Source organism: Pteronotus mesoamericanus, unplaced genomic scaffold (genome assembly GCF_021234165.1).
Source record: "Pteronotus mesoamericanus isolate MK-2021 breed Mesoamerican mustached bat unplaced genomic scaffold, CSHL_Meso_final scaffold_137, whole genome shotgun sequence".
NCBI lineage: Eukaryota > Metazoa > Chordata > Mammalia > Chiroptera > Mormoopidae > Pteronotus > Pteronotus mesoamericanus.
The window spans coordinates 5,653,051-5,679,479 of NW_026555306.1; the positions used below are offsets into that span (position 1 = coordinate 5,653,051).

General features: G+C 57.5%; 1 protein-coding gene across 1 annotated transcript; it reads left to right on the forward strand.

The window, feature by feature from the left end:
* On the forward strand, positions 1–24,910 carry PRR12 (proline rich 12). Its single transcript, XM_054588722.1, has 14 exons — positions 1–477; positions 2,051–2,163; positions 3,299–3,460; positions 3,545–6,855; positions 7,363–8,029; positions 9,571–9,962; positions 16,306–16,422; positions 16,572–16,705; positions 16,955–17,427; positions 21,673–21,798; positions 21,909–22,006; positions 23,544–23,690; positions 23,772–23,867; positions 24,137–24,910. Exons 1-14 carry the CDS (start codon positions 392–394, stop codon positions 24,281–24,283), a joined length of 6,069 nt encoding a protein of 2,022 aa, XP_054444697.1. The 5' UTR covers positions 1–391; the 3' UTR covers positions 24,284–24,910.
* The last annotated feature ends 1,519 nt before the right edge of the window (positions 24,911–26,429 follow it).

Sequence of the window (26,429 nt, forward strand, 5' to 3'; positions counted from 1 at the left end):
GAGAGAGCGAGCACCCAGCGCCCGCACCCACCCCGGGGCCGCCCGGGACGCCCCCTCCTGAGCGCGCGCTCCCCTCTTCTCTCTTGCAAGCGCCGGGGCAAAGGCGGAGACAGCGGGGTCCCTCCTCCCCCCCTTTCCCTCAAGGGGGAACCCCCCTTCCCCCCTCCTTGGCTCGGCGGCTGCACCCCCTCCCTTGCCTGCCCCTCCGCCCCTGTTCCCTCCCTCCCCCGCCCGGGGCCTTCCCGGGCCTTCGGCGGCAGCAAAGAAAAAAGAGAGAGAAGGGAGAAAAAAAAAAGCAGCAGCGGAGGGAGCGGCGGCGGAGGAGAGCGCGCGCGCGCCCCCTCCTTCCCTCCCCCCTCCCCCTCCCCCCAATTTCCACCGCGGCCAATTCATGGACAGGAACTACCCCAGCGCCGGCTTCGGGGACCCGCTCGGCGCCGGGGCGGGATGGAGTTACGAGAGGTCAGCGAAAGCTAGGTAAGGTGCCGAGGGTGGCCTGGAGGAAGGGTCCAAGGGGTGGGGGCCAAGCCGGGCCGGGCCGGGCCCGCCCGGCGACGCGTGCATCGCAAACTCCCCTCCGGCTTGTGAGGGAGCGGCCTTCCTCGGTTTGCAACAACGCCGCCGCCCCAGTTTGCAAATTGCAAACTCCGCCAAAGCTAGCTCCGGCGTGCAAAGGGAGAGATGCAGCGGGAAAAGGGGATGCAAAACAATTCCGGACGAATAGGCCTTGGGGAGGTGGGAGGGACTGGCGAAGCAAGGCCTGGATTTCCCCCATCCTTAGATTCCCGGTTTGCTGACCCCTCCCCCCCGCGTCCCAGGCTCTGTTCTTGCAAAGGTGGGAAGGAAAGGAGAATTAGATTGCAGACCTGGGGGGCGCGCCCCCCTCCCAAGTTCCATTGTTCCGGGACTGCTCGAGGCCGCGCCACTCGGGCCCCCCCGAAATTCCGCGCGCAGAGTGGGTACGGAGCCCCGCCCCCTTCCTAAGCTGGGGTTCCGTGTGTGTAGTGGGGGGGTCCTGGTATCTGAGACACACCCCCTTTAACTCCCCACCCCAAAGGCAGGGAATCCTAGTTGATGGCGAGGAGTGGAGTGTTTGACCTCTTTGAGTCTGGGCCATAGATTGGGGCCATTATTGCACGGGAAGATTCGGGTGTGTGGCTGTGTGTGAGTGTGGATCCTGCGCGTGTGTGACTGGCATTCCGTTCCCCTGCGAATCTGCCCCTTACCTACTGTTTGTGTCGTGCCCTCACTCTTCACCTGCCCCAAACCAACTCCCTCCCCCAACACACCTGGGTTTTCCAGCATGGCTGGGCATGACCACACGTGTGTTAGTTCCATGTGGGACTCTTCGCTCTGTGTTTTTCCTTCACCAGGGGTGAGCTGGATACTCTTTGCACACATACTTGGCTTTGCATGGTCCCATGCATTTGAACCTCAGTCCCAGGGCCTGGACTGTGTTCACATTCGCGCTCTGTCTGGTACTCTACTCTCCCCTCCTCATCCCACATCCTTGCTATTTGGGGAACAGTCTACCTCCTGCTCCCAACTGGCTTTGCACCTCTCCAGGAGGTTCAAGGCCTCTGTGTTCCCACGTGTCTGAAAAAGAGGGGGCGTCTGTGCACAGCTATGGGTTTGGTCCCAGGGTCTGGTGTCATTGACTGGGTGGGAGAGTCGTTCGTAGGAGGTCCACATTTTCAACTCGAGGTACTTCCTCTGACTCTTCACCCTCACTGTGTTTTACTCTTCACCTTTTCTGTGTTTGTCTTATACCTGTGCATGTTTCTGTGTTTGTAAACGTGAGACTATATGGGCTTTATTCACTGGAGCTCGGAGCTCGGGGCACTTTACTGCTGCTGGGGTTCGAGTGGGGATTTCTGTGGCTCTTTAGCTGGGCGCCCCGATTGCCTTGTTTTCCTTTAGGGCCCAGGGTTCCTTAGGATAATCCCCATTCAGCTGGAAGAATTTCCCCCAACTCCCTCGGGGATTTGCTGGGTTCCCTTCTCCGAGGGCAGCTTCGGAGGATACCCTAACATCTCCCCCTTCCCCCCAGCTTGGTCTATGGCAGCTCCAGGACCTCGCACCCCGAGACGGACATCTTACACCGCCAGGCCTACGCAGCCCCCCACCCACTGCAAAGCTATGCCACCAACCATCACCCTGCAGGTACGGCCCCCATCCCGCCCCGCCTGGGCTGGCCCGCCCTCTGAGGAAGCTGATTGGCTGGTGAAAGTTCCACCCCTCCTAATTGGCCTTGCCTTGCATCCTGGCCCGCCCCTTGTTCTCCTTTCTCTGATTGGTTGGTAAGAGGCTGCTTAATATCACACCGGATTCGTCTGCCTCTGTCTGTGGCCCCGCCTATTTGGCTCCAATTGGCCCCATCCCCAGTCCCCAAATCCCACCTTCTCTTCCAGGCTTTTCCGCTTCTCCAGCCCACCCATTCACTTCCCTCTGGGTTTGCCCATTCTTTTGGCTTCTCGGTTCTTTGAATTTTTTTTTTTTTTAATTTATTGATTTTAGAGAGAGAGGAAGGAGGAAAGAGAGGGAGAAACGTCAATTTGTTGTTCTATTTATTTATGCGTTCCTTGGTTGATTCTTGTATGTGCCCTGCCTGGGGATCGTACCCTTAACCTTGGTATATATTGGGAGGACACTTTAACCAACTGAGCTGTCTGGCCAGGGTCTGGTTCTCTGAATTCTTTTTTTCTGATTCCAGTTCTTCCTGATTGGCTCCAATTCTTTGGACCTCCCCCTTTTCCCTTAGATTTACCCACTTCCTTATTCTCTCCCAGCGGCTCTCTGCCTGTAAGGCTTCTGATTGGCCTCCTTCTTTTGATCCAATTGCTCTTCTTGCTTGGTGGACTAGCAATGAGAAAGTGTAGTCCAGTTTGACCCTTGACCCTCCTGGTTGGTTCCTTTTTTCATCCCCCTCCTTTTTTTTCCGGATCTTCTCACTTTTATTCAATTCTTTTTTGATTTATCCTCTTGTTCTTCCCAGTAGTTCCAGTCATCTCGTCCCTTACCTTTGTTGGAATTGACCAAATACCTTGGCCTCACGCTCCGCCCTTTTGTCCTCACTTCCTTTACTTATGGGTTTTTCTATTCCTTTGTCTACTTTTTCTCTTTCTGGGCCCTCTGCCCTTATGATTTCAGTGCACCCCATCCTGCTTATTGTCTCCATAGCTTTCACCCCCTGACTTCCCTCCAGTCCCTCTTCCTGACCCAGCTTGCTTTTGGCCTGTTCCCTTGCAACCCTGCCCTAGCCCCTACCTAGCTGACTCTACCCCCTGTTTCTGGCCAGGCCTCTCTGGACTCTTCGACACTGGCCTTCACCACGCGGGCTCAGCAGGGCCCGACGCCTCCGTCATGAACCTCATCTCGGCCCTGGAGTCCCGGGGCCCCCAGCCAGGCCCCTCCGCCTCCTCTCTCCTCTCCCAGTTCCGCAGTCCTTCCTGGCAAACAGGTAAGCCCAGTGCTAACTACGGAGGGCCAGGGTGGGGCTGGCTCGTGGTCCCCCCTGACCGACGGTCTCCTCCGTCATCCCCAGCCATGCATACGCCAGGCCCCACGGAGCTCTTCATCTCAGGCGCCCTGCCGGGTTCCAGCACCTTTCCATCCTCCTCTGCCCTGTCGGCCTACCAGCACCCGGCTTCCTTCGGCAGCCGCCCCTTCCCAGTTCCCTCGTCCCTCAGCCTCCAGGACCCCCCATTCAGCCCCCCAGCGAATGGGCTCCTGTCCCCTCATGATGTGCTGCACCTAAAGCCCTCGCAGGCACCCACGGTGCCCTCCTCGCTAGGCTTTGAGCGCCTGGCGGGGGGCGGTGTCCTGGGGCCCGCTGGTCTTGGCCCGGCCCAGACTCCTCCTTACCGCCCCGGTCCCCCCGACCCACCTCCACCTCCCCGACACCTCCCGACTCAGTTCAACCTGCTGGCTTCCTCTTCCGCTGCCGCCGCCGCCGCTGAACAATCCTCCCCACAGCTCTACAACTTTTCGGGTGCTGCCCCAGGCCCACCGCCACCCGAGCGGGCCCTGCCCCGCCAGGACACTGTCATCAAGCACTACCAGCGGCCAGCCAGCTCCCAGCCGCCGCCACCCCCGCCACCCGCCCATGCCCTCCAGCACTACCTGAGCTGTGGAGGCAGCTATCCCTCCATGGGCCATCGGGCCAACCTAGCCTGCAGCCCCCTGGGTGGTGGGGAGCCTTCCCCAGGTGCTGGGGAGCCTAGCAAGGCTGGGCCCAGCGGAGCCACGGCGGGAGCATCCGGCCGGGCTGCGGGCCCCGAGGCAACTGGAGGAGGTGGGGCAGGGGGTGGTGGCGGAGGTTACCGCCCCATCATTCAGTCACCTGGTTACAAGACAGGCAAAGGTGGTTACGGAGCAGCTGCAGGTGGTGCCAACAGACCCCCACCACCTCGTTCAACTGCCACCCCCAAATGCCAGAGCCTCGGGGGGCCAGCAGCGGCCTATGCCACCGGGAAGGCCTCTGGGGCTGGCGGGGCGGGAGGCCAGGCCTATTCCCCCGGTCAGCCCCAGGGCCTTCTAGGACCCCAGGCCTATGGGCAAGGGTTTGGAGGGGGTCAAGCACAGGACTTGAGCAAAGGCCCTAGCTATTCAGGAGGGCCTCCGCAGCCCCCCAGCGGCCCCCCGCCTCCCGGCCTAGCCACATGTCAGAGCTACTCCCCCGATCAGCTGCAGGGGCAGCTGTATGGGGTGCAGGGCGAGCCATACCCTGGGCCAGCTGCCCACTCCCAGGGGCTGCCCACGGCCAGCCCCTCACTCAGCTATAGTACTGGCCATTCCCCAGCACTCTCGGGCCACGGAGGTGGCTGGGGTCCCAGCTCTTTGGGTGGCGGCGGAGAGGCCAGCCCTTCTCACATCATCCGCCCGCTGCAGTCGCCACCAGCCCCCGGGCGGCCGCCTGGAGTTGGCTCTCCAGGAGCCCCTGGGAAATACCTGAGCTCTGTCCTGGCCTCAGCCCCATTCCTGGCGCCCCCAGGAGCCAGCAGCTATGCAGCAGGAGCAGGGGGCTACAAAGGCAAGGGAGATGGCTCAGAGCTGCTAGCAGGCCCCGGGGGACCCCCTGCTGAGCGCACAGAGGACGAGGAATTCCTCATCCAGCACCTCCTACAGGCGCCCAGCCCCCCGAGGACCTCAGGGGCCGACGGCTTGGTGGGCGAAGATGGGGCGGCAGATGCCTCCAAAGGACTTGGAGGGAGTGGCGGGGCTGGGGGTCCCCCGGGCACACCCTATGAGCTGGCCAAGGAAGATCCCCAGAGGTACCACCTGCAGAGTGTCATCCGCACCAGTGCCAGCCTCGACGAGGGTGCAACAGCGGCCCTGGAGCTAGGCCTGGGGAGGCTGAAGGAGAAGAAGAAAGGGCCAGAACGGGGTGGCGAGACCCCCGAGGGGCTGGCCACCTCCGTCGTCCATTATGGGGCAGCTGCCAAGGAGCTGGGGGCCTTTCTCCAAAAGAGCCCGCCACCCCCACCTCCCACGGCCCAGCCTGCCCAGGCCACACCCCATGGCCTCCTCCTGGAGGCTGGGGGTCCTGACCTCCCGCTGGTGCTGCCGCCTCCACCCCCGCAGCTGCTACCCTCAGTCCTCAGCCACACACCCAGTCCCTCTTCCAGCAACCCCAAAGTCGGCGTCCATCTCCTTGAACCAGCTGCCCGTGATGGGGCGCCCCAGCCTCCCCCACCGCCTCCCCCACCTCCGCCACCCATGCCTCTCCAGCTTGAGGCTCATCTGCGCAGCCATGGGCTCGAGCCCGGTGCCCCCAGCCCCCGCCTGCGACCGGAGGAGAGCCTGGAGCCGCCAGGCGCCATGCAGGAATTACTTGGGGCCCTGGAACCGCTGCCCCCCGGGCCCGGCGACACTGGCGTGGGCCCACCCAACACAGAGGGCAAGGATCCCTCAGGGGCCTACCGCAGCCCCAGCCCACAAGGCACCAAGGCGCCCCGCTTCGTGCCGCTCACCTCCATCTGCTTCCCCGACTCCTTGCTGCAAGACGAGGAGCGCAGCTTCTTCCCCACCATGGAGGAGATGTTCGGTGGAGGGGCAGCAGATGACTACGGCAAGGCTGGGCCACCTGAGGACGAAGGCGACCCCAAGGCGGGTGCCGGGCCCCCTCCGGGCCCCCCTGCCTATGATCCCTATGGGCCCTACTGCCCGAGTCGTGCATCTGGAGCGGGGCCCGAGACGCCAGGCCTGGGCCTTGACCCTAACAAGCCACCTGAGCTGCCCTCCACGGTCAACGCTGAGCCTCTGGGCTTGATCCAGAGTGGGCCACACCAGGCTGCCCCGCCACCGCCACCGCCCCCTCCACCGCCACCTGCCTCAGAGCCCAAGGGAGGCCTGACCTCACCCATCTTCTGCTCTACCAAGCCAAAGAAGCTGCTCAAGACTTCCTCCTTCCACCTGCTTCGGCGCCGCGACCCTCCCTTCCAGACGCCCAAGAAGCTGTATGCCCAGGAGTATGAGTTCGAGGCTGACGAGGACAAGGCCGATGTGCCTGCTGACATCCGCCTCAACCCCCGGCGTCTGCCTGACCTGGTGTCCAGCTGCCGATCCCGCCCGGCCCTCTCACCGCTGGGTGACATTGACTTCTGTCCACCCAACCCCGGCCCTGATGGCCCCCGGCGCCGTGGCCGCAAGCCCACCAAGGCCAAGCGTGACGGCCCACCCCGACCCCGGGGTAGGCCCCGGATCCGCCCGCTGGAGGTCTCCACCGCCACTGGGCCAGCCTCGGCCTCCACGCCTGCCGATGGGGCTAAGAAGCCCCGGGGTAGGGGCCGCGGCCGGGGCAGGAAGGCCGAGGAAGCAGGGGGCACCCGGCTGGAGCCCCTGAAACCACTTAAGGTGAGGGCGAGTGGGTCCCCAATACCTGAGTCTTAGAGAAAGGAAAGTGTTAGAGGCCATGTTTGAGGTTCTAGGGTGCGATCAGGGATGTGGTTTCCATTTTTTAAACCTTGGAGGAAACGAATCCTTTGAGGGCTGGGGTTTCAGGATTCCACTGTTGGGGAGATCTGAGAATGGAAACTTGGATTCAGGAGGGAGGCAGGGGGTTGGAGTTTGGGTTCTTACTGATCAGGGATCCTAGATTGCTGGATTTTGGCACTTGGAAGGTCTGGAGCCCTGGGCTGGACTGTGCAAGCAAAGATCAGTGAGTAAGGAATAAGGGGAGGGAATTGAGCCCTGCCATTCAGGAATCAGAGCGGGAGCCACTGTCCTTGAATTCTAGCATTCTGCTGGCCGAGAGCCTGGGAACTTTAGGGTCTGAAGCGTGGAGGGGGCTGGGGCTCGAGACTCCTGGGTTTGAGGATGGAGGAGACCTGGTCCCTGACTCCCAGCTACTCCTGTGTCTAGATCAAGCTGTCTGTGCCCAAGGCCGGTGAGGGGCTGGGAGCCTCGTCGGGTGACATCCTCTCAGGCACCGACCACAATAGCCTGGACTCCAGCCTGACTCGGGAGAAGATTGAGGCCAAGATCAAGGAGGTAGAGGAGAAGCAGCCAGAGATGAAGTCTGGCTTCATGGCCTCCTTCCTGGACTTCCTCAAGTCAGGCAAGCGCCACCCACCGCTCTACCAGGCGGGCATGACACCTCCGCTCAGCCCCCCCAAGAGCGTGCCGCCCTCTGTGCCCACCCGAGGCCTGCAGCCCCAGCCCCCCACCGCCCCCGCTGTGCCACACCCCCCGCCCACTGGCGCTTTCGGGCTGGGGGGCGCGCTCGAGGCGGCTGAGAGCGAGGGGCTGGGGCTGGGCTGCCCTTCACCTTGCAAGCGGCTGGACGAGGAGCTGAAACGGAACCTTGAGACACTGCCCTCCTTCTCCTCGGATGAGGAAGACTCTGTCGCTAAGAACCGGGACCTGCAGGAGAGCATTTCCTCGGCCATCTCTGCTCTCGATGACCCTCCCCTCGCCGGGCCCAAGGACACCTCCACCCCGGATGGGCCTCCCTTGGCTACCGAGGCTGCGGTCCCAGGCCCGCCCCCTCTCCCAGGGCTCCCCAGTGCCAGCAGCAGTGGCACGCCTGGTGAGCTCTGGGGAGATGGTCCAGGGGTGGGACGGGGGGTTCCTGTTATTTGGGACGCTGGGTATGGTTGCGTGGATTATGCACTGTTGCAGGGATGCTGTTTAAGGGACACTGTTAGATGATGTAGATTTGCATATTTATGGAGGTAACTTTCTGACGAGGGCAAACAAATGTTTTGAGAAAGGGGTATTTATTTCTGATCTGCCCACACGTGCTAAGTGGACTAGCAGGGGCCCCCAGGTGGGCATGGGAAACTCGGGGCGCAGGGCAGGTTACGTTGTGGGGACAGCTGGGGAATGGGGACTCAGCAAGCTCAAAACTGGCAGGGGATCCTGGGGCCTGAGAAGGGATGTGGAGTTAGCGATGTGTGACAAAGGACGGAAAGGTGTCTGAGGGGCAGAGAGGGCAGGGGCACTGACTAGTTAGGTCTTCGGGGTGCGGGGGAGGGGAAGGCAGAGATGGAGGGTTGGTCTGGATGGGGTTCTACTCTGAGAGGCTTGGGACAAAATTTCAGGGCCTTTGATGAGGGCAGAGGTGGGGGATTCGTGATAGGGCTTGAAGGCTTAGGGGGAATGGTACCAAAACCCACGAGCAGTTAGCATAAAGGAGGAGGGCAGTGGTCATTCTGAGAACGGGGGGGGGGGGGGGGACCCAGAGACCTGAGCAGGGAAGGAACGTGGAGGGAGGGGCCCGGAGAGAACTGTTGCAGAATTGGCAAGAACAAGAAGGAATGGGGATGAGAGCCAGGCAAGGGCGCCGATGCAACAAAGCAACTTTCGGGATTAAAATGGGCAGGGGTGGGGGGCGGGCAGGTTTCAGGAGCTCGGGATAGGGCTGTGGCTGAGAAGGGTCCTTGGTGAGGGACTACATGGCAAGGCAGAGAGCTACGGGGACCTGAGGGGCCGTAAGGGGCAGAGAGGTTCTAGGGATGGCATTTGAGAGCTAGGGGGCATGTCAGGGGCTAGGCTGGGGAGCAGGGGACAGGTGATGGCGGTGGGGGACAGTTGAGGGATGAGGAGGAGGAGGATTCAATGAGGGGGTGGGTGTTGAGCAATGGTGTGGACCCAGAACTGCACTAAAGGACAGTGGGTCTTTGGAAGCTGAGCAAGATAGCAAGGAACATTCCAGAGAGGAAGAATGGACAGGACATTGGAGAGAAGACTGGGGCGCCTGGGCTCCCGGTGGGTGTCTGGGAACAGGTGGATATAGAAGGCCAGGGAGTGGACAGGATGGGATAGGCGAGCAGGTCAGACAGGATCTTTGAAGGAGCAAGGGCAGCAGAATAATAAATGGGGATGAAGCGGGTTGAGAGCAGAGACAGGTGGTCGCTGAACTGTTTGATCAGAAGGGGCGTTTGTGTGCAGGATGGGCTGGCTTGGGTCCCCCCAGAGGGGACTAAGAAAGGGCTGGGAGCGCCTTTCACTGAGGGAAGGAAGACTGGGCACTCCAGGGACATGCGGGGATGTTGATGGGCAGCAGATCGAAGCTCTGGGCGGTGAGGGGGTGGGGGGCCAGCCCTGACGGCCCTTCTCGCCCCCCAGAGCCCCCGCTGCTGGAGGAGAAGCCCCCACCCTCTCCGCCACCTGCCCCAACGCCCCAGCCGCCACCCCCACCACCAGCCCTGCCCTCGCCACCCCCGTTGGTGGCCCCAGCCCCTGCGTCCAGCTCGCCGCCTCCGCCACCTCCACCAGCCCTGCCTTCGCCGCCCGCCCCCCCACCCCCGCCAGTCGCCGCCCCGCCGGAAGAGCCCGCTGCCCCGTCCCCCGAAGACCCGGAGCCGCCCGACGCCCGGCCCCTGCACTTGGCCAAGAAGCAGGAGACGGCGGCCGTGTGCGGGGAGACGGACGAGGAAGCCGGTGAGAGCGGCGGCGAGGGGATCTTCCGCGAGCGGGACGAGTTCGTCATCCGCGCCGAGGACATACCTTCCCTCAAGGTGAGTCCCCGGCCCGATGGATTCGGCCACTGGGATGTTAATTGAGCACCTAGATGACAGGCTGGGGCCAAAGGCGTTAGCAGCGGCCCCCCGCGGAGACGTGGTGGGGTGTGTGTGATCTATAAGGAAGATAAGACGGTGGTTAACTATTTATTGCAGTTCCTCTTGGTGCCGGGGTTACAATCAGGAACACCGTAGGTGAAGGTCTGGTTTTGCGGGTATTTTAATTTCAGAGCGCCAGCCAAGAGTTTTGTGGCTTGTCTATTCATGGTGAAAGCATCGGGCGCCGAAATGACAGCGCTATGAGTACACAGACGTCACCTTTGAGTATAGTAGCAAGCGGTTTGGGGAATGCTTGTATGTGAGGCACGTCTAAGCATTTTACGCCGACCAGCCCATTTGCTACTTCTGGTTATTCCACACCAGCAAACTGCTTCCCAGTGCCTGTTTTTATAAATAAAGTTTTATTGGCACATAGCCACGCCCACCTTTTGCCTAGCCTCTGCAGCCGCTTTGCCCTCCTACGGTGGCCGAGTCGGTAGTCTCGGCTCAGCCCCGCTGGGCTGCAGGGCCGGAAGTGTCGCTTGTGTGCCCGGCTCCAGAATGCTCGCTGGCGTCTGCTCTGCTTGGTTTCTTGGACAGGAAGAATTAGAACACAGGATTAATATAAGTGCTTGACGAGGGTGGGTGACGAGGCACCGGTGTAGTGCTTGTCACAGCGCATGAGGCAGAGGGAGGACTCGGTAGGCCAGCCAGCTGCTCGCATCTTGATAGTGACGCAAAAAGTTAAAGCCATTCATATTAGTCGCTGTCACTGGCTGGGTGTTGATTCTGGGATGGGAACATGTTCAGCCCTTGATGTATGGTCCTATGTTTAATTTAATCGGGTGTTGTTTTTTCTAAAATACAAATAGAGAAACTGCGATGAATTGTTTATAAGGATAATGACTATTACTACATCTTTTTTTATTTAGTTTTATTTCTTAATTTTTCTTTCATTGATTTGGGGGGGGCGCACATCGATTGCGTTGTTGCACTTATTGTATGTATTCATTGATGGAGTCTTAGATGCGCCCTGACCAAGGATCGAACCCACTACCTTGGTGTATTGGACCGACACTCTAACCAACAGAGCTACCTGGCGTTTTGTGAGATGAACTTAATGTAGTTTTTCTACATGATATTTAACCTTTTTCGTTGTGGGAAGAGTAGAGCAAGTAGAATGAGGGCGCTGTATGTACCCATCCCCCGGCTTCCACGGCTGTCCGCCTCCTGGCTGGCCCTGCTTTCTCTCCGCTCGGGCACAGTCTGCCTCCTTCCCCACCTCACCCGCCCCAGACATACCTCTCGCCCTTCTTTTATTATCCTTTTAGCATGAAGTGTGATACGTATGAAAGAGCAGTCATAAGAGGTTTGTAAGTTACCAAGCAAAATTCTAGAATGAACACTTGTGTTCCAACACTGCTCGGGTGGCGCCAGAACATTCCAAATGTTCTCGGTGTTCCTCCCTCCCCAGCCAGTCCTGGGCCCCCGACAGTCATACTCATTCACATAGTGCCCTGTACGTTATTTCATTTTTTTAAAAAAAGATACTGTTTACTTATTTTTAAAGATAGGGAGAGAGAAAGAGAGGGAGAGCAACGTCAATGTGCGGGTTGCCTCTTGCTCACCCCCTACCGGGGACCTGGCCCCCCAACCCAGGCATGGGCCCTGGCGGGGAATTGAACCAGCGACCTTCTGGTTTGCAGGCCAGCGTTCAGTCCACTGAACCACACCAGCCAGGGTGCACATTATTTTATTTCGCCCTCAACAACTGCTGAGGCTGATGTGTTGGCCAGTCAGACTGAGATAAGACAGGAAGATGTTGAGCAAACACCGGTGGTAGGAACAGGACAGGATTTGGGGCCCATCATAGTCAGAATTTTGTTTGATCTTTTTTTTTTCCCTTTAATTGTGATAACCTGTGTGTGCCATGAAGTTGACCTTTCTAACCATTTCTAAGCGTACTAGTCAGTAGCATTGAGCACTGTTTTTCGCCATGTATAATGGTGTACCCACGTCTTGTGCACATTATACACAGTATTATTATACCCATGTAGAACGCGCATCCTTATTTTTCTCTCAGAAATTTGGGCAGAAAAGTGTGCATTATACACAGCAAAATACGGTAAATCCACATTGTGCAAAACTATCTTTAAGTTTTAGCTTTATAATCACCTTTCTCAGTAGGGATTACTACCCCATTTTACAGGGAAGGAAACTGAGGCTCAGAACGGTCAAGCAGGATTATGTGCTTTCCAGGCTGTCGCAGCCGAGCCCTGCGTGCAGCTCTGCTGCTCCCGGGAGCTATGCTGTCGGCACCAGATTCGGCTGTTTTCTGTGTAACTGTCCAACACCGATGGTGACAGCACCCGTGCCGCTGGGCCAAATGACCCGGGCTCTGGGGCAGGGACCGTGACTCCCAATTTCCAGACAAGGAAGTTCACGATCAGAGAGAGGGAATCATTTAGCTGGCGAGTGCTGAGCCGGGATTGGAGCCAGGGCCATCTGATACCGCCTCCCGGGTGGCTCGGGGCAAGGGAGGGGACCAGGCAAGGACTCAGATGCTTAAAATACAACATGAGTTTGGGTTAGAATTGGGGGGGCGCACAGCCACAGGACTGAGCCACCAGTTCGTTGTTGGGGACTCGTCCGTGTGCTTGGAGTCAGGGCAAGCTGGCGGCTGGTTGTTGAGAGCCCAGCTGTGGCCTGCGTTAGCCTGCCTGGAGGTGAGACCGCCATTCCCAAATACGTGCTGCTGAAGCAGCAAAATTTCTGCCACTTCTGGGTTAGACTGGTGTAGAACCTCCCTGCGCCTTGGTTTCCTCATCCGTAAAACAGGGACGATCGTGCCATGCGAGGCCTTGGGCAATGTGGCTTGTCTTGTGCTCTGACCGTGGGTGGCACACCGAGGTGCCCTATTATAAGCTTTGCTCCTGTTACTCGTCTTGGTGAGCGTGGGCCGATCTCGGGCGCAGACGGTGGCCAAGTGTTTCTGGAGGCCAGAGAGCAAATGTTTTCGGCTTTGCAGACCGCTTAGGGTGTCTGGCACACAGTCTTTGTTTTTTCTTTTTTACACTTTTTAAAAAATTCTCACTTGAGTACATTTTTTCATTGCTTTGGCGGGGGGCGGGGGGAGAGAAACATCGATGTGATAAACAATTGGTTACATGCCCGGACTGGGGATTGAACCTGTGACCTTTCTATCTACGGAATGATGCTCCAACACACTGAGCCACACTGGCCAAGGTTACAATTTTTTTAAAAATGTAGAAACCATTCTCAGCTCTTGGATCCATAAAAATGGGCCACGGGCCATAGTTCTTTCCTAGAACAATAAGTCCGGTAGAAATATCGTGAGTCATATACATCTCTGAAACTTTCTTGGATCCACATTTTTAAGAAGGTAAAAGATGGATGAGATTAGCCACAGGAATGTATTTTAACCTGGAATATCTAAAATAGCATTTCAGCATGTAATTAATATAGAAAAACTTGATGTTTTATGTTCTTCTTTTTTTTTTTTAATACCAAGTCTTCGAAACCCAGCGTGCACTTCATACTCATAGAACATTTGGATCAACTGCATTTCAGGTGCTCAGGAGCCACATGTGGGGAGAGGTTGCCGAACTAGGGAGTGCGGGGTTAGCCTCTTCTCTGCTTCACCTGTAATGAGGACATGATGGTCATGTTAATTCTCAGTTCTTAGGGGTGGTGAAGATTTAGCAGGAGGTGAACTCTGAGCGTGTAGGAATTTGTTGGATGGAGATAAGTCTGTGGAGGGCAGTCCAGCCGGAGAGAAGAGTCTGTGCAAAGGCCCTGTGGTGATGGGAAGCATAGAATGCTTGTGTTGTACAAGGATACAAGAGGTTGAGTGGCTGGGCAGTGAGCACCGAGGCCGGGATCAACGGGAGAGTCTGCTCTGGGCTGCCCAGCCTCTCTCTGCGAGGGCCCCTGGTCTGCAGGGAGGTGGCTGGGGTGGCGTTCAGTTCCGATGACAGTCTGTCTATGGCATCAATTCTGTGACAGTGACTCCCTTGTCCCTGCAGCTTTCTCCTTCACACCAGGCTCAGTCCTTTTGGCTTACTCACATCCTGCTGGTTGCTGCCCGTGTTTCAGCTTGTCACTGTTCGAACTCCCAGAAGAGAATCTGATTGGTCCAGCTCAGCGTTTGGGGGCTGTGGGTGGGGCAGCTTCTGTAGTTAGTGGAAGTGGACGTGGTTGGTGATATGATTGACATGAGGAGAGGCAGAAAGGACATGGCTTTGGGACTAAGTGGCACTGGTTGAGGAGCCAGCAAGGATGATTGCCAGGCGATCGGGTCTAATGACTGGGTGGTATGCTGGGGGGTCCTGGGAGGAACAGTGGTCTGGGGGAAGACTCCCAATTGGGAGGTGGTGAGCCCACGGACTTGAGTCCAGCTAGAGAATCAGCTGGCTGCTTAGAGAAGGCAGATGGGCGGTAGGAAGAGATGGAGGAGGTGGCGGTTTCCTCCGGCTGAGGCGGGGTGGGGCGCGCTGCGCTGATGGTTTCTCAAAGGCTCTGAGAACTAGACCAGGACACATCATACTCACGTCGAGAGGGAAAAGGCACCCCTGGGCTCGGGGGGAAGGGTGTGGGCGGGCGATGCTGCATATGCCAAAGCCTAGAGTCCAGAAAGCCTGGGGGCTTGTCTGGTGAGCTTGGAGGGGTCTGCAGGGCATGCTGGGCCGGGACAGGTGAAGCAGGAGGAAGCTGAGGCAGAGTCTCTCTGTGCTGGCCGACGGGATCTGCATTGGAGGCCCTGGAAGGTTCTGGAGCAGAGCGGGGCGGAAATGGGCTTTCCAGTCCGTGGAGCCTGGGCCCCTGAGGATGCAGGAGGGAGGACTGAGAACCCTGGTGTCTGGGAGGGAAGCACTTCAGGTCGGGATGCCTACATCCCTGTCTCATCCTTCCTCATTCTTGTATGAGGCTCAGGCAAGAGCCTTCCTGACCTCATTTTCATCAGGTCATTGTAACCCTTTCTTTGTGTCCCCCTCGTTCGTCTGAGGGACGTGAGAAATCGTGGATGTGAGAGCAGTTGGCCCCAAACCAAGAGTAGATAGCCAACAGCTGGCACACAGCCCTAAGTGTTGGAGCTGCTGGCAGTGGCAGACATTATTAATTGATCCCAGCACTCACTCCTGCGGGGGCTCAGGGCAGCCATGATCAATCAATTGGAGTTACCACCTCAATGCTGTTGCATCACTTGACTGGAATTTTGGAATGCAGGGACTGCCCCTAGTTCACCTCTGGGTTATCACAATGTTCGGTGCACGTTTCCTGCTACGTTCTTGTTCTTTACTTATCTGTACCTGTCTGTTGCTCTCCTCTAGAGCCACCGTTGTCACGCAACTTCCCTGTCAATCCCTGGTCATCACCCAGTCCCCTCATGGAAGGGGACATGTCCATCCCGGGCTCATTTAAGTGTCACCTTTTCCAGGAAGCACTTTAGGATTCAGATTGAGTTCAGGGTCCTTCTTCTAGGCTTCAGGGGCATCCACCATGAACACATTTATCACACGTGCTGTTACTTTGTGTGTGTGTATGCATGCGTGTCAGTGTCTTGGGTCCCCTGCTGCCCCCCGTGTTCCCCAAGATCAGACCCTGGGTTGGACGCACATCCATCGGTTCCAGTACCCAGTGAGGGGCACACAAGGCTCAGCGCATGGGTGAGGGTCTGAGGGTGTCGGGGGCATGGAGATGGGAGAGCCTTTCTGCCACCGTGTCCTGCCCTGCTGTGGACAGGCCGATGAAATAAATAGTCTCAGGTACCCCAGCACCTGGCTGTTCTTGGCACAAGCCGCCGCCTCGCCCTGCTTTGTTTATCTGCCTGTCTGTCCTGTTACCCATGTAAAGAAGACCCCACAAAAGGCTTTGTCGGTCTCATTCACTCCTGTACGCCCGGGGCCCAACATGGCGTCTAAAAACTGGCGGGCGGGTGCTTGGGTTTTGTCACACATCGAGTCACGTGGGAGGCTTGCACCGTCACGCCGCAGGGCTGTAATGACTGCGGCTCTGTAGCACAGGAATGGGCGGTTGGATGCCGAGTGTTGGATGAGCCGTAGGACAGCGCCACACTCCAGCGGCGTCCCCAGGGCTGAGAACGTCACGGGGCCAAAAGATACCTGCAACTGGATGCTCGTGGATCTTCGTTGACCACGACGCCTTTTGTTTCTCTCTCGGGGGGTATTGAGGGAGGTCGGGGGGCCAAGAACTGCGAGGGGTGCACGGTGTAGGAATGGGCGCTGACCCTGCCACCCTTGCTGTGCCCCGCCCCCCACAGCTGGCGTTGCAGACTGGCCGCGAGCCCCCACCCATCTGGCGCGTCCAGAAGGCCCTGCTGCAGAAATTCACGCCGGAGATCAAGGACGGACAGCGGCAGTTCTGCGCCACCAGTAATGTAAGCCTGCAGGCGGCACGGGGGCCTCGAGGCCCCGGGTGGGGTGTCTGGCTGCCGTGGTGGCCCAGGGCAGGGTGGGAATCTTGGGTGCCAGGCTGCCTGGACGGGGTGGGTGAAGGAATTCCTGTTGGGCCTCTTTCTCTCCACAGTATTTGGGATACTTTGGGGATGCGAAGAACCGGTACCAGCGCCTTTACGTAAAGTTTCTGGAAAATGTCAACAAGAAGGATTACGTGAGGGTCTGCGCTCGGAAACCCTGGCACCGGCCCCCAGCGCCTGTCAGGTACCATGGGGCCTGGGGGACAGGTGGCGGGCAGGGCTGACAGGCGAGGGGATGGAACATGAGACAGAAGAAGTAGGGTCAGGGGAGGGGACAGAGACCCAGACAGAGAGGAAATGGCACCTCATCTGTTTCCTTCCACAGGGAAGATGGTTCTAGGCTCAGAACCGTGGGCTGGGCAGGGGGATCCCAAGGCGAAGAATTCGGGTTTGGGGGGCGGCTGACTGCAGTCCCTTCTGTGACCCCTTCCAGACGCTCTGGGCAGGCCAAGGGCCCCGCCCCTGCCGGCAGCAGCTCTGCACCTCCTCCCAAGGCCCCGGCACCACCTCCTAAGCCTGAGACCCCTGACAAGTCAGCACCTGAGAAGCCCCCAGAGCAGACGCCCGAGACGGCCGTGCCTGAGCCCCCTGCCCCTGAGAAGCCGTCCCCGCCTCGGCCTGCGGAGAAGGAAAAGGAGAAGGAGCGGGTGACACGCGGAGAGCGGCCGCTGCGCGGGGAGCGGGGCACAGGCGGGCGGCAGGCACGGCCAGAGCGGAGCCTCGCCACGGGGCAGCCCGCCACCTCCCGGCTGCCCAAGGCCCGGCCCACCAAGGTGAAGGCTGAGCCGCCCCCCAAGAAGAGGAAGAAGTGGCTGAAGGAGGTGGCGGGCAACGCCTCGGCGAGCGGGGGCCCGCCGGGCAGCTCCTCGGACTCCGAGTCGTCCCCCGGAGCGCCCAGCGAGGATGGTGAGGCCCTTGGCAGCCACGAGGCTGGTGGGGAGGCTTGGGGAGGTGACTCCCGAGCCCTCAGGAGGAGGCACGGGTGAGGGCTGTCCGGGGGTCTCCAGGTAGCGTCAGCGAGACAGTCACGATAATGAGTAAATTAAAAATACTGGCAACGGCGAACAGCTCTGTGGCACCTAACCACCCAACGGGCTGTCTTCTGAATTCTTTGCGCATATGAACTTGCGTGATTTTCACACTAGAGGGAGATACTACTACTACCCTCCTATACAAATGAGGAAACGGAGGCACCAAGGGTGTAATGCCGCGGGGATGCAGCGTCCCACCCGGGCTGGAATGCAGCCAGCGGAGCCCCAGGCTCCGACCTTCGACGCTGCACTGTTTTGTCTCAGAATAAGCAGGTTCTGAGGGCTGAGGGAGGCGGCATTGATCCTGGGGGCCCGGAGGCAGCGCTGTTCCCCGTGGCTTGCCGGGCGGCCCCAGAAATGAGACATCACCTCTTTGTGCCTTAGGGACCTCACCTGTGAAATGGATTAATAATAGGTAAAGCACAGAGGAGCGTACTCACCTATAGTAGGTACCAGATGTGAGCTCCGTTGCTTAGAAGGGCATCTGGTTTAGGACGATAGTATCAACAACAAAAACATATGTGTGCATATGTCAAATAAACATAATAGCCAGGTGCTGGGCATTATTTTAAGTTCTGTACACATGGCTCATTTTATCTCTACATAAACGCTGTGAGGTGTAGGTGCCGTAGAATTATCCTCAGTTGTAAAGATGAGAACGCTGAGGCACTGGGAGGCGACCTGACTTGTCCTAGGTCACGCTCTTATGCGTGTAGCGCAGGGGTAGCAGTTTTAACAGAGACTAAACATACAGCTAGCCAAATGAGAGATGGAATTGGCTTGCCATCAAAGCCCCAGTACAGACGGGAGGGTCATGGGGAATAAGAGGCTCTTCTAAAGGGTGTCTAGGGTCCCAGACATAGAATGGTCTTCTCCACATGGTCAAAGGCTGCCCAGCAGTCCTGCTGATAGGAGTGAACCCAAGGATGAGGGGAGGGGAATGGCTTCTCCTTCCTCTTGAGTGACAGATTTGAGTGGGCATCGGCCACGTCCCATTTTCTTATATCCCGGTTGGTTGTAACTGGTCACATGGCCACAGCTAGCTGAAAGGGAGTCTGGGAATTGTAGTCTTTTAACTGGCCCAGCTGGGCTGAATCCAGCCAGGTGGAAGCAGTTGAAGCTGGGTCTGGAAGGTGCAGCAAGGGAGGAGGTTTACCAGAAGCCTAGATATGCAGGTCTTTCCTTCTCTGGCCCTCATTTTTTTTTTTTTTTCTTAAACAAGTTTTTACATCTAATTCACATACCGTGTAGTTCATCCATGTATTTATTTTGAAAGATTTTATTTACTTATTTTTAGAGAGATGGGAAGGGAGGGAGGGAGGAAGAGAGAAACAATCAGTTGCATTCTTCCAACTGGAGTTGCATGCCCCTAACTGGGGACCTGACCCACAACCCAGGCATGTGCCCTGGCTGGGAATCGAACTGGTGACCCTTCACTTTGCGGGAGGGCTCCCAACCCACTAAGCTATTCCAATCAGGGCTACTTCACCTATATAAAACATGATTCATTGGCTTTTAGTATAGTCATAGAGTTATTCACCTTGGCAGTCAATTCTAAAACATTGACCTCACCCCAGAAAGAAACCCTCTACCCTTTGGCCATTACTCCCCTTCCCTCCCTCCATCACTAAGGAACCTGTAATGTACTGTCTCTCTAGATTTGCCTGTTCTGGATGTCTCACGTAGGTGGAATCATACAATACATGGCCTTTTGTGTCTGGCTTCTTTCATTTAGCCTCCTATTTCTGAGATTCACCCATATATTGGTGCTTCGTTCCTTTTTAAGGATGAATAATATTCCATTGTATGTATCCACCACGTTCTATTCATCTGTGCACCAACTGTTGGGCATTTGGGTTGTTTGCACCGTTTGGCTAATACTGCCACAAACCTCCCTGGACAGCCTGAGTCCTTTGAGCCTGGGGAATGGGGGAACTGAATTCTGTACTCAGGGTCACTCTTTCTCTGGGTCTGGGTCTGGGTCTGTCTCCCCTTGCCCCGTTCAGCCAGGGGGGGCCCCTCCATGGGGACGATGCCTGACCCACGTCTGGATACCCTGAAGGTTCTGCGCAGCCCAGGAGGCCTCAGAACCAACTCCCATGCTTGTTCAAGAGCAGCCACCCTCCATGTCCTGGAAGCTGATGCTCTCTTTCTTGTATTCCCAGTAAAAGTTCTAGAAAGAGGCTGCAATGATGTCTTCTCTCCTCTTCCTAATAGTTCACTGCCATCCAGCTTCCTCAGCCCCTTTCTGCAGGTGTTTACCAAGTACCTACTGTGTGCTGCAACTGCCGTTCCAGCTGTGAACAGAATAAACAAAAATACCAGTCCTCGTGGCAGCTCACAGGCCGGCCGGGAGTCAATCAGATAAATATGTTACGTAATAGAATACAAAACAATACGAACAATCAGCACTGTAAGGCTGGGGAGGATTAAAGGCAGTTAAGAAAAATAAATCTGGTAAAGAGGATCCAGGCAGGGCAGCCTGGGTGATATTTTCGGGAAAGGGCGAGAGTTGGGGAAGGCTTCTGGAAATGACATTGGAGCAGAGATCCGAACGCGTCTGGGTCATGTGACTCGGGGGAGAGCACATTCCAGGCTGGGTGTGTCTGGGGATCAGGAAGGAGGCCAGTGGCTGGAGAGAGTAGGAGGAGAGGGTGGTGAGTGGGGGCAGAGAAGGAACAGGACCAGGTCTCAGAGGGACAGGGGGCCTGGGGCTTTGGGGCTGCACCGGCAGGATTTTACCCTGAGCGGGACAGGAGCCATAGGCGGGCGTCGTGAGGCCTGATGGGGTCTGACCCCCCACTGCCAAGTGGTCACTCCAGACCCTTGAAACAGCTGTCACCAGGGACCTTCAGTATGGGTAAATCAAGTGGACATTTCTCATGGTCCGTCCTAAGGGGTATTTGGGGGCCTTCTTATGGCCCTGCTGGTTGTGTGTTCTCCCTGACACTCCTAGGGTTTCTCACAAGGGTCCCTCAGGTCCTGTCCTTGGCCTTGTCGCTTCCCATTCTCTGCCCGGTGCCTGGCAGGCCCGCACGAATTCCCAGGGAGCCGCAGGCTCATTTCTTCCCCAGGACACCCTCCCAGCCTCCCCCAGACTCCCTCCCTCCGGCTCCCACTGAGCTCCTGGTCCTGCTTCCCTATCTCAGGGACAGTGCCCCTGGCCACCCAGTCACCGGGCTGGGACCTCTGGGCACCGTGTTTTGCTCCCCCACCTGCACGTCAGAGCCAGCCCCAGCCTGGCCCCTCCTGCCCTGGCTGTCCGTCCCCCTCCTTCCCACAACCCCAGCCGTCCCGCCCCTGCCCTCATCAATCGATCGCTGTTGCCTGTCCCTACCGCCCTGTTCCAGCCTCTTCCTTCCTGGCCTGGTTCATTGCCCTGACCTCTGGTCTCGCCCATCCAGCCTGTGCCCCACATGGCCTCAGAGGGGTCTTTTCTACACTTCCCCTCACCCCTCCCCTGCTCACAACTCTCCCATGGCTTCCCGGGACCCCCAGGAGAAGCCCTTGCGCTGCCCACGTCCCGCTGGTGGCCCTGCGTGGTCTGGCTTGCACTGATAACGTGCAGTCTCTTCCTATCTCCTCCTCCAATCTTGCCCTTTGTAATCTGACCTCTCTGACTTGATTCACCGGTTTAGAAACCACCTATGCTGCTGCTTCAGACTTTGTTGAAGCTCCATGGAACAGGTCAAACATGAAGTTTACCTGCCTGGAATGCTGTTCCCTATCCCTCCGGACTCGGCTCTTGGGTGGCCCGGAGCAACCCTTGCCCGACTGGCCAGGCTGAGCAGGTCACGGTGCCTGTGATTCCGCCGTGCGAGCACGTGGCACTGGTTCCCGCCAGTCCTCCCCAGTGGGCTTGGGCCTCCCTGAGAGTAGGGACCTCTCTCCTGCTCCCTGGGCTTAGAACACTATCCACCACTCCCCAGCTGGGTAGCTCAGTTGGTTAGAGCATCATCCCAATAACACCGAAGTTGTGGGTTTGATTCCCGGTCAGGGCACATACACGAATCCAACAAGGAATGAAGAATAAATGCAACAACAAATCTATGTTTTGAGGGGGGGAAAAACATACTGCCCGCCACACAGGCTGCCTGTCACGTCCCACGCTTTTCTCCAGAGCGGGCAGTGCCCGGGCGGCTGCTGAAGACGCGGGCCATGCGGGAGATGTACCGGAGCTACGTGGAGATGCTGGTGAGCACAGCCCTGGACCCGGACATGATCCAGGCCCTGGAGGACACGCATGGTGAGCGGCAGCCTGCGGGGGGCAGAGCTGGGGACCCCGACGCCCAGCCCCTCCTTCGCCTCCACCCTGTGCAGCCGCGGCTCTGCTCATACCCGCTCCTCGTCTTTCAGACGAGCTGTACCTCCCCCCCATGCGGAAGATCGATGGCCTCCTGAATGAGCACAAGAAGAAAGTCCTGAAGAGGCTGTCGCTGAGCCCAGCCCTGCAGGTGCTTGGGGGGGCCTGGGCAGGAAGTGTCGAGGGCCCAGAGATCAGGCACGGGGGACATGTGGACATGTCGGCCACTGCAGTGGTCCCCAGAACATGTGGAGGGGCAATCATTGGAAGGGGGGGTTGGGCAGGAGAGAAGTTGAGAGCAGGGCCGTCGAGAGGGGTCTCTGGGTTCCCTATGGCCTTACAGGCTCAGTGGGAGGGGCACCAGAATGGTGCGGAGGCGTCACGAAGGTCTCGGACGGGCTTCTGGGAAGGCCCAGCAGAGTGTGGGGGATAAAAGGTAGGTTGGGACTATCTTGGATTCCGAGGACCCGCTCGGATTCTGATGGCTTCTCTGTTGACGTAATGCAAGTTCTCAGAGAGAGAGCCTCAGGCTTCAGTAGCAAATCGACATGATTTCCCTCTGGAACGGCATAGGGTTCTGGGACGGAGTATCAGGGCGGCTCAGGGAATTCTGGGAGAGAGTGTAAGCCTGGCTTTGAGAATTCCGATGTTCTTGTCATGCTGAGAATTTGGGGGTAGACTGTTACGGTGACTCATATTCTTGGGATGGAATATGAGTCCACCCTGAAAAATTCTAGGGGGATGTTAGCCTAGTTCTGTGTATTCTCGGATGGGTTCTAGGCTGTCTTTGAAAATTCTTGGTGCGATGTTAGCCTGCCTCAGAAAATAGGGGCTAAAGTGATGATCTGGTTCTAGAACCCTGGGTGGGACGTTAGGGTGGCTCTGAGAATCCTGGCAGTGACTGTTCTTTAGGCTCTAAACAGAGTGGGTAGGATGTCATGCTAGGGGTAAGAACTCCATTATTTTAAAAGAAAAAAACAAAACAGGAAGGCCATTATGGAACACAGGCATACCTCATTTCACTGCAATTCACAGACACTTGCTTTTTTTTTTTAACCAATTGAAGGTAAGACCCTCCACCAGCAAAAAAAAAAAAAAAAAAGGTTATAACTAGCAAAGGCTCAGGTGATGGTCAGCACTTTTTAGCAATACAGTAATTTTTAATGAAGGTATGTGCATTCTCTTTTTAGAAAGAATGTTATTGCAACTTCATAGACTATAGCGTAGCATAAACATTACTTTCATATGCACCAGGAAACCAAGAATTTTATGAGTCGCTTTATTGTGATGTCCACTTTATTGCAGCCAGTGGCGTGGAACTGAGTCCGCAGAGTCTCCCAAGTGTCCGGGTGTTAGGACAGGTCTTAGGGTCACAGGATGGAATGTGAGCGTGGCACCGGGGATTCTGGATTTTAGGCCAACTCTTAGAATTCTGAGTAGGAGGTTAAGGTAGCTCTGACAATTCTGGGTGGAAATCGGGTGTCTGAGAACCCTGGGCCGGGCCAAAGGTCACCGGGAAGGCCTAGGTACCTTTGTCCTTTGAAGGGAGCAAGACTCCCAACTCTTTCCTGATCCACAGCCTGGGGAAACGGAGGCATCTGGCGACTGAGGGAACCCGAGACCTGGGTGGCGAGTTTGGGGCGTGTGGGCCCCGGCAGGCGCCCCGCTGACCCATCCTCCTCCCGCAGGACGCCCTGCACACGTTCCCCCAGTTGCAAGTGGAGCAGAGCGGGGAGGGCTCCCCTGAAGAGGGGGCCGTGCGGCTGCGGCCGGCCGGGGAACCCTACAACCGCAAGACGCTCAGCAAGCTCAAGAGGAGCGTGGTCCGGGCCCAGGTGGGGCCGGGGAGGGCCGGGCGGGGAGGGGGCCGCCGGGGCTCTGCGGGGTGCTGAGGCTTCTCTGCCCCGTCTGCCCAGGAGTTCAAGGTTGAGCTGGACAAGTCAGGATACTACACGCTCTACCACTCACTCCACCACTATAAGTACCACACCTTCCTGCGCTGCCGGGACCAGGTGAGTTGGTGCGCAGCGCGCAGCGCCCAGGGGCCCGCCCCTCATGGGCTCTTCCACGGACCCAGGGGTCTGCGACCCCCAGTGCCCCCTGCCCTCAAACCCAAGAGCCAGGTCCCCAGCCCCTCCGCCCCTAGACCCTGGGGTCCAGCTCCCAACCTATGTCTCCCCCTGGGACGTTAATCCCTGGGCCCCCCGCCTCCTCCCACCCCCGCCCCCCACCCCGCCCCCACCGTGGCCGCCTGCCACAGCCCCGCCTTTAAACCCTGCAGACCCTGGCCATCGAGGGCGGCGCCGAGGACCTGGGCCAGGAGGAGGTGGTCCAGCAGTGCATGCGGAACCAGCCGTGGCTGGAACAGCTCTTCGATTCCTTCAGTGACCTGCTGGCCCAAGCACAGGCCCACAGCCGCTGTGGGTGACCCACCCCGGCCTGGGGGGCGCACCTCCAACGTGAACCAAGACTTGGGGCAGAACTGTGTCCTCAGGCGCTACCCCCCAGGCCCCGCTGCCAGGGAAGGGGGGGTCGCTGGTCAGGGGGCGTCCGTGCTGCCCCCCCAGGGCAGGGTTCAGAGTTTGACTCGCCCCTCTCCCGAGCCCTCTCCACTCTCTCCCCGTTCCTCCCACTGTCCGGTGTACAGAGAAATTATTTATATATATGTATAAATGTCTATTTAGTAACGGTTTCCCTCTCCCCCTTGCCCCCCTCCCCCCTCCACGGCCATAGCCCCCACCCCCTCCACCTTGTACATAATGTATAGGAAAAGTCTATGTATGGTTGAGGGGGGTGGGGTGGCTTTAGAGAGCTGGGGGACCCCCTCACCCCCAAGTTCCCCCTTACAGGCCAAGATCTTTGCTAAAGGCCATTCCCTCCTCAGGGCATTCAGTGTCCGATGGGAAGGGGAAAACGCATCTTGTTAATTATTTTTAATCTTATTTATTGTACATACCTGGGGCGGGGGGCTGGGGAGGTGGAGGGGGGAGAAGGGTCCCCTCCCTTTGCCCCTCCCACTCCTTTTCTACTGCGATTTGTCTGTGTCTCCCCCCCCCCCAACACACACACACCACCCCCCTCCCATTGTCGTCTGGATGTGGTTCTATTTTTTATCGGTCTCTCTTCCTCTCTTCCCTCTCTCTAACCCCTCTGCTCCTACCTCCCCACCACCCGTTGTCTCTTGCTCTTTCTTGGGCTTCTGTACAACTCAACTTGTATACACTGTGTACACACAACCAGCCAAACGAAAACCCAACAGCAAACACTTTATCAGCAGGCTGGAGTGGCTCTGTCCTGCGGCGTCTGGTGGCCCCTGAGAGGGGCGAGGCAGAGGGTCTGGAACCTGAGTGTGGCCTCTCTGGAGCCCTGGGAGGTGGTTGGGCTGGCGACATTGTATCCATGGTGTCTCGCGGTGTAACAAAGAGCAGACCGGGAAATTTAGTGACTTCAAACAAGAAACACTTATCCTTGTATAGTTTCTGAGGGCCAGGAGTTCAGGAGCGGGTTAGCTGGGGGCGGGGGACAGGGGGCTGGCCCAGGGTCCCTCAGGAGGGTGGCAGTCACCAAGGACTGCAGTTTCAGGATCTGCTTTTGAGGGGGCTCGCTCGCATGGCTCTTGGTTGGAGGCCTCAGTTCTCTGCCACGCGGACATCGCCCATAGGGCAGCCTACGTGTCTTCGTGACGTAGCAGCTGGCTTCCCCCACTAGAGCGAGCGATCCAAGGGAGAGAGCAAGGAGGAGTCCTCGAGACTTTTTTGTCATCACGCACCGTTGCTTCTGCCACCTGTTCATTAGAGAAGAGTCATGAAGGGGCCTCGCACACAGGCAGGGAGAAGGGGGTTAAGTGCCACTTCGTGAGGGGAAAAGTATAAGCGTTTTTGATGCATTTTTATTTTTATTTACTGTCTTATCCTCATTTGAGGACATTTTTTGTATTGCTTCTAGAGAGAGAGGGAGAGAGAAAGAGAGAAACGGTGATGTGAGAGAGAAACATTGGTTGATAGCCTTTCACACGTGCTCCAACTGGGGATTGAACCTGCAACCTGGGTAAGGTGCCCTGACTAGGAATCAAACCCACAACCCTTTGGTCTATGGGACAGTGCTCCAACCAACTGAGCCACACTGGCCAGAGAGATGTATTTTTAAGCGAGTACAGGCAGTGACGGGAGTTGACCAGCTTTCCCTTGGCTCCCTAATGTAGACTTGGGAGGGGTCTCTGTGTCCTTGAACCCTGAGATAACAAGATCACGAGTGGACTGGCAGTTGAGAGGCTGGCACACAGAGGTGAGGCTGGACTCTATGCCCTTTGAGCTTCATGGTGACCCAGGACTGCTAGGAATGTAGACTGGGGCTCTTTCTCAGATCTGCTGGGTCAGAACCCACTTTTTCGTAGACTCTTGGGAGGATTCTAGTGCACATTCAAGTTTAAGGAGCAGTGTTCTCGAACAAGAACCAAAAACCCGGGGTCCATTCGGTAGTGTTCTAGAACCCAGCCTGTAGCGCAGTGGGCAGGCCGTTCTAGAACTGGATGCTTGTCATCAAAGATGGACTCTTGCTGTTCTAGAAACCTGGTG